We start from the raw sequence: 7740 nt of genomic DNA on the forward strand, positions 1-7740 counted from the left end.
AGGTGGCCTGTCCTGTGAGTTGTCTTCGTATTCACATCACTTCTATCACATTTACAGTGCTGTGAGGGCTTCAGACACTTGTTGGTGGTGGACCTCTTGATTCTCAATAGTCGTCGTCGTCACTTCCAGAGTCGACATCAACGCCATCACCACTAAGTGTCACAGCCACAGCTTCCTCACATATCTCCTCAAGAGAAAGTACAACACAAATGTCCAAGCTCTCGTCGCAACTAACGAAATCATCGAAGTTTAAATCAGATACACCAGAGGTTACTGAGTCCTAATCATCTCGTAGAACATCGTCATTCAGGCTCACATCGCCAGTATCATGACCGTCACGTCCGACACACCTGACTGAACATTGAAACAAGCCTCTGCGATACAGTCCCCATAGTTGATGGGTTAACTACAGTCCATGATGCATCCACAAAGTTCATGACCCTTAACAGGTCAATGTTCATGTCCAAACGTACGCCGAGGTCAAGTAGGGTCACAAGTATGTATACGATCTTTGCAAGATAGAAATACTTGACGACTGAACAGCTAATGTTGAGGGTTGCTATGAAAGAGTAAACATCCAACAGTGTTAATCTTCCTTCATGATGTTGCTTACAACTCACAGCTCTTTTAATTTGTATACTTAACTTTACACAGGGTTAGGGAGGTAAAGGAACTACAGAGAGGAATTTCAACCCCAATCACTTACAGCTGGCCCCGAAAGTAGTGAGTTAACACCTCACTCTCCAAAGTCGTAAAGTCTATATGACCTTTACCTTTACATATACATATGAGAGTTTGTATATGTGAGTAAAAACAAAAATATATTTATTTTAGTTGTGTTCATGTTTGAAGGGAAAGTTATCACCTGACTGACTTAGTGGCAAAGTTGATGTCACTATCTGCATAGTAACATGAAAGATTTAGCGAAGAGAAAAATGGGGAAGAAACTGATCATCAGAATTAGCGATCTACTGTGTATCCAGCGACATCGTACACCACAGTACATACTCCATAGTGTGTTGACTACAAATAATGTATATATTTACCTTGCTATTAATGCCTGGTAAACATCAAGTGTCATGTGACTGTCAGGTCCAGCCCCAGCCACACGTCGCTGCCACCAGTGTCCGAGTTCCCTCAGCACGTGACTACTGACGTCCCACGGGGTCTTGGGGTCAGACAACTGATCAGAGGTCAAACAAAGACCAGCCGCATCGGCGGCATCTCTTGTACGTGGCTTTCCAAGGCAGCGACACAGGTCCTTTACAGAATAAAATTGACGATTAGAAGAGAAATGCGCAAACAGAGGTTTCCAGCTGATAGTCATGATGCCTCGTACGGCCTTTGAGCTACATGGACTTCACCCTGCCTTAGTCTATGCTTTGCTCAAGATTTTAAACTTTCCACAGTTCTTACTAACTATACGTTTAGGTCTTGCTAATTAGTCGGTAAAACTGTTAACAGCACCCCCATCCATCGACACTTTTCTTGTCAAGTGAGACAACCTGAATTGCACATTAAGGAAACAGAACTACTTCTCATTCTATAGTGGAAGATTACGCAGATAAGGTCCTGATTCGGCTTAAAACTATTTTAAAACAATTGACCCTAATAATTGTTTTGACACCTAAAGTGCTAAATTTATGTATTTTAGAACTTCTTTATCTCTCACATCAGACATCTATCAGACCTCTATCATCAGGACAATGGTTTAGAATTGATATCGACAAATTCAACCTAGAATATTACCTGAGTGAGTTGTTTGTCAACAGAGATGGCCTTCTTTACCTGACGAGCCGTGAGGTTGGGGAAAGCGATGGTCTTAGTGATGCGCAGACCGGAAGCGATGTCGGACACCAGGTGAGACAACATGGCTTCCGCCTTATCCAGCTGAACGATGGCCTGCTTTACTTTCTTTCGGATGTTGTTTTGCATGTCTTGCTGTGACAGACCAAGCTCTCCTACATTGTCACCAACAGCCTTCACCTCACAGACGACTAAACCGTACTTCCTGTGAATAAGAAGCACATCAAAGTCGCCCTTGTCCCAGTTTTTCGGCAGAGACGGAGGAAGACTTGTAGCTGAGGGCACCTGGGCTGCTGCAGCAGAATAACAAGGTTCTCCCAGGTACTCCCCGAACTGAAGTTGACTCATTGCGACAAACACTTCGCTGTTCTGTTGAGACATTTCCTGCAGACAAAGGAGAATGTGCTGCATGGCAGCATCATCTCTAACATCACTGTCCTGAACTGAAGTAGGTTGTGGAATGGAACTTGGAACACCAGGAGATGGATTCACCGCTACTTTGCAAGACTGACTGGCCTGTCCAGATGGTTTCTGCAGGACCAGAACATCCTGACCAGCAATGGTCTGTCTAGTCATGGGCACGCGGTTGAAGTAGACAGGAGGCAGGAAGTAGGCGCGAGAGGCAAAGTCAGGGAAGGCGGCCTCAACCCATTTCAACCAAAACTCCTGAGCTCGCTGTAAAATATCTTCCTGCATCAAAGTAAGTTTTAGTGAGAATGCTTACAAGATTAGTCGGATTATTCTTGTATTGTTTTGTAATTTATTTACAAAGCAAACAACACTTGTTTGTTTGTTTTGTTTTGTTTTGTTGTTTTTTGTTGCTGTTTTCTGTTTTTCTACGCTTTACATGAGAAAGTAATTGAATATAATTAATAATTTTCTTTTTCTAGAAAATACTACATTATTTTAAAACAACTTTTTAGTAATATATAATTTTAAGTGATATTAATTATTAACATAAGCTTTTTTAGTGGCGCATAACTAAATAAAATGTTAATGGCACCGCACTGAATGTCCATGCCAGGATGAGAAAAAATCATGGAATGTTTTTTGCCTAGAGTCAATAAACTTTGTCGGTTTTGTTAGGGCAGGAAACTACAAGGAACTAGTAGAAGACATAATGATGCAGTATCAGAAACTGCAATTTCTATCTTTAGAATAACGTTTTTCATTTTCATCTGCATTTCTTTCTTGAGAACTAAAAATGTTTTAATTCAAAATATCGAAACAACGCAAAAAAGATAGCAGGGAAAACTGTCCACTACCGCGATGGCTGACTTTGCTGGACACTCCCTAGACATGATTCGGAACAGCTGTACAAGAAATGTTAGACGTACTCTGTGACTTGACATTTTGTTGATGTTCACTTGAGGTCAGCTGCTATCAGCATGCATTTTGTGATGAACGCATAAAAATAGACGAGAAATGACTAATTTTATTTCAGTAACATGAAAAAATGTTGACCAGAGTATGAACTTGATTTTTAATTGGCAATAATGAAATTATCCGTCATCCATTCGTGGAAATATCATTTTGAAGATTTTAACTTTCACCACTACTTAATGTAGTTACTACACCTGCGAGGCAGTCATGTGATTGAGGAGCCTGACAGCATCGTCGATCTGTCTCAGGTCACCCTTAATGATGACAGTCTTCCTGTCAGGTACGGAGGATGGGTTGGGGTCAACCTGTACATCAGCACCTGACTGAGTCCTGACCTCCTGGAGTCGGCGTGCGTTACCTTCAATGATGAAAACAATATGAATTATTTTAATTATTATAATCTTACCAATGAGAGTCTTACTTTTCTACAATGAAATGTAAGTAACCTAACTAATTACAGTACAATAGCACAGTAGTGCAGATTCTTCTTTTAAGATACCCTATTCCAACAGCCGGTGATCTGTAATAGCGAAAAACCACACCGTCGACGAGAAACCGCAGGAATAAAGAATAATAAAACCCATACAGCAGTTAAGAATATATAAATGCACACAGCAGTACCTTCCCACATTGTACTTACTGCCAGTTGACCTCACTGGCCACCCTGCTAGGCCTGAGTCCAGGGTGTGCCACTATAAATCTTTTCGCTTCTGCTCCGCTTCTCTGACAAAAGACACTCGACGCGACATCAGACAGAACAAGTGAACATCCCACAATACAGTCCACCCAGCAAATCAACATTCCGGGCACCCAGACACCCCTCCACGTCTCCTCCACCCTCGTAAGAGGGAGAAACTGAGGTGAAGACACATGGCGGGACACACGTCCCTGCCACACATACAATTATGGTATAGAGACCGATATAATGATTTATTTACAACACAATCCGCCCCGTGTCTGTAAGACATACACCCTATGTACTCACAATACCACTTGTCTGTATTTGCAAGAAATACAACTCACCTGGGTCTGTAAGACAAGCAGCCTCAGCATCAGTCACGTGGTGCCGGTAACCTTCGACTTTCCTTGAACCTCCTCTACCAACAGCTGCCTTCTTTTTACGCCTGCCCTGTTGGTGAAAACATCAGGTGTGACAATCTATTTAAATTATTTACAAACATATTCTAGATGTGAGGAGATGGTCAAAGCATACCATTGTCTTCAGCAGCTACAGCGACTGTCCTCTCTCACAACAGGTAACCAGACAGGTAACAGTCGTCTGCCCTCAACAGGACCCAGTCTGTGGGGAGCATCGTCTGTCGTCTGCAGGAAACTCAATGGAAGCTGTTCGCTGAATGAAGCAGATTCTGAAAAAACAGTCAGGATGTTTCCCCACTTACTCTCACAGTCAAAGATAATGTTTGACTAATAGACTTTTGTATATTACATGTATATTGTATATTGTATATTTTGTATATTGCATGTACTTTGTACACTTTGATTTTTTGGCCTAAAGTTTATCCACTGGTGGTGCAGCAATAAACCAGCAGTTTAGTGTGTTGTTAGCAACGTGGGTTATTCTGCCAGCCACCACCAAGTGTACAAGATGGCAGAAGTTGTAACGTCGCCGTCGTGAGTCTGCGGTGCCACTGTAGCAAGACTGGACGTTGAAGCGAGGCATGCTCATGCCGAGAAACTATGGATCTTCTAGTGTTGCTGAATGGATTAGCAGACATTTTCGTGGTATTTTTAAATCAAAACCAATAATAAAGTGTGAGTTTTATGTGTTTAGCTTTATCATGTTATTTTTATTTAAATTTGACGTGTAGTTACTCTTTAGCAGACGATCGTGACGTACAACGGACATGACGTCAAGCGCCACTCGAGTCAGCGAAAAAGGTTTTGACCGTACGCCCTCTAACGGGATAAAAATAGCCTGGAATATGACGTCATACTCGTCTGCTGTAAGCCTATTACCGTGAGACCCCAGCGCTGAGAGACAGGCACACAAACATGACGAACACGCCACAACGTACTCGTGTACGTGACACATATTAATTAAATACTTGTTAATGGGATAATCATCAATGTTATACTAGTGATACTTGCACTTCTCATCAATTATTAATAAATGCTGCAAGCAATTTTAAATATTTGGATTGGCATCAACCCTAATGAACCACTGTTGCAGCAAAGAGATTTTTTGAATTTTTCTTTTTTTTATAAATTATTCACAATTACGATTGATATTTTAATTGGTATTATATTGCTTAATACTAAATGGTATTCAGCTCGCGTCACGAGAATGGACTTCAAATGTAACACCATTATTCTATACTTGAGCTCGTTTTCATGATGTGTTGCTATATATTTCGACATGAATCTACTCATGCCTTCAGCTATACACTAAATCTATTCTGAACTTTCTTTGATTATCTTTTTTGTTGTTGCCTTGGCATAACACTATCTCTGTTTATCAGAGAGACAACAAGTTATAATGCTCAGAAGACCATAAAACATTTCTTTTTTTTTTTAAAGTCTCAGGAAGATGTAGTCTTTCCGTGTTCACGTTCATGTAGGAGAAGTAGGGGTAGAGAAAAGAAACTGGAACAAGTGAAACGATAAATAAGCAAAAAGTAAGAAAACCTCAACGAGAAATCAAAATACTCTTACCTGGAATTTTTTATAGCAAACCCCGACACAAAGCACTCGGGTGTTGCTGCTGCTGATGGTGTCGTCGCTACAGTACATGTAGTTGTCAGTGGACTTGATAGAAATTATTATCTCTGGAGGAAAGTTGAGTTGCTTTGTTGTAGGCTACAACATTTAGTGACATTGTGTCATGACAGCTTGGCTTCATCTGACATCTGTCTTTGTAGTCTGTGATGCTCACTACATCGCCTTTGACATAGCGGTCTGAACATCTTTCCATTGGCTGAAGCTTGGCAGGAAGGGCGTGGCCTGGCCTGGAATCCGGTCTTACATCCGGGCTGTTATTATCTTATCATTGTCGACTGTCAGACATGTTTCTGTGTCTGTGTTTCTCTTAGTGCAAGGGACGCACTCACTAACAGGAAGGCAGCGCACAGCACACGACTGTTGACGTCATTTTCAAATCTATTTTTATCCGGTTCGAGGAGGTAAGGTCGTGACCTTTTTCGCTTACTCGAGTGGCGCTTGACGTCATGTCCGTTGTACGTCACAGTCGTCTGCTACATGAACTGCTTGTTGTACCAACAGGGGCCGATGTTCATGGCCCCTCCCCACCCTGTCCGCAGTTTGGGGGAAAAGCCTTCACGTGCTGTAGTCACGTGGGTGTTGTGGGCGCTGGCCATTGGTTCCCGCCCCTGGGATACAATGTAGCGAACCCCACAGCGTAGCGTCCCTCAAAGCATCTACCTGAGACGCCGAGAGGAGCGGGTTGTTCTAATGAGGTCAGAGGTCGCTAGTGAGCACAGCAGCCATGAGTGACCACGTGAGATGGTGGCACGTGGGGCTGGGCCTTGAAACCGGACACCAGGGTCAGTGTGGGAGTTAGTGAGCTTCCGGTGCTGCTTGGGTGTGCGGGTGCCGCCGGACATTTCCCCTAATCCTGTCCTTGTTCTTGCTTTTGTTATTGTTGTTGTCGTTCTTCTACGTCTTCATCTTATTCTTCCGCTTCGTCTTCGACCTTTTATGTTTCTGTGTGTGTGGAGTCATGTTCTCTTCTACATTTCGTCTACCCATACGTTCCTTCCATCCGTCGCCTGCGTCACCCTGTCCTTCATCGTGTGGGGCGTGGAGCGTGCAAACCTACGCGTGTGGTCAACGAGGCTCGAACTGAGGACCAACAAAGGGTCCTTGTGTACCCCCTGGAGAACTATTTTCTGTCAGGAGACAGCATAAACAAAGTATGAACTATTATTCTAGAATCTAGACCCAGTGTTAGGCCTGAAGGATGCAAGGGTGTTTGTTTCTCTCCCCTGTCAACGTTGTTAGTTACCTTTTTCATGGAGTGGGATAGATCTTTGCCGCTCACTAGTGGTTTGGTAGGTAATCGTGTGTTCGTGTCAACTGTTTGAGCGGTTGCGAGCGTCCCTTCAAGTCGTTGTCGATATAAACAGTTACAGAAAGCATTTGATTTTTGATCAGTCCAATGACGATGACAATAGAAAGTGATCAAGAAGCAATCGCCTCGTCCAACATCTGACTTTGACTACCACTCGTCAACCCTAACCCTTTGCTTTACAAATGTCAGGCGACGCAAACGACAGGCGACAAACTTCTAATAGACATAGCTGTTTAAGATAACTGTGGAGAAAATTCTTCCACAAGAGTTCTCTGTGGGAGCACTATCTCTTAGTAAGCTAGTAACAAACCGCATACACCGAAACAAATAAACGAGACATTGCACATGATCATCAACAGACACTAATGGGATGTGGAAGCAAATCTGACAGCAAGTTGCATTTACTGCATCAGAATTATTTCACGTGCAGTATAGTGAGATTTCTTGAAAATATTCTAATGTTATATGCTGTTGAAACTTGTCTATTTCGTAATGAATTAATG

At 42.5% G+C, this 7740-nt stretch overlaps 1 protein-coding gene across 1 annotated transcript; it reads right to left on the bottom strand.

Annotated features, from left to right (window-relative positions):
• Positions 1–397: 397 nt before the first annotated feature.
• LOC112575585 lies at positions 398–6072 on the bottom strand. Its single transcript, XM_025257535.1, has 7 exons — positions 5863–6072; positions 4403–4556; positions 4213–4318; positions 3384–3547; positions 1750–2496; positions 1047–1261; positions 398–559 (listed from the first exon to the last, which is right to left on the bottom strand). Exons 2-7 carry the CDS (start codon positions 4403–4405, stop codon positions 544–546), a joined length of 1251 nt encoding a protein of 416 aa, XP_025113320.1. The 5' UTR covers positions 4406–4556; positions 5863–6072; the 3' UTR covers positions 398–543.
• Positions 6073–7740: the final 1668 nt, after the last annotated feature.

This window comes from Pomacea canaliculata, linkage group LG11, assembly GCF_003073045.1.
Source record: "Pomacea canaliculata isolate SZHN2017 linkage group LG11, ASM307304v1, whole genome shotgun sequence".
Classification (NCBI taxonomy): Eukaryota; Metazoa; Mollusca; class Gastropoda; order Architaenioglossa; family Ampullariidae; genus Pomacea; species Pomacea canaliculata.

Bases quoted from the DNA above. Each gene is read 5' to 3' on its own strand.
- LOC112575585 (XM_025257535.1), bottom strand. The intron at 3,548-4,212 runs GTGAGTTGTATT...TCATCATTGAAG, and splicing joins TGCTTGTCTTACAGACCCAG to GTAACGCACGCCGACTCCAG. The intron at 1,262-1,749 runs GTAATATTCTAG...TATTCTGTAAAG, and splicing joins TTGACAAACAACTCACTCAG to GACCTGTGTCGCTGCCTTGG.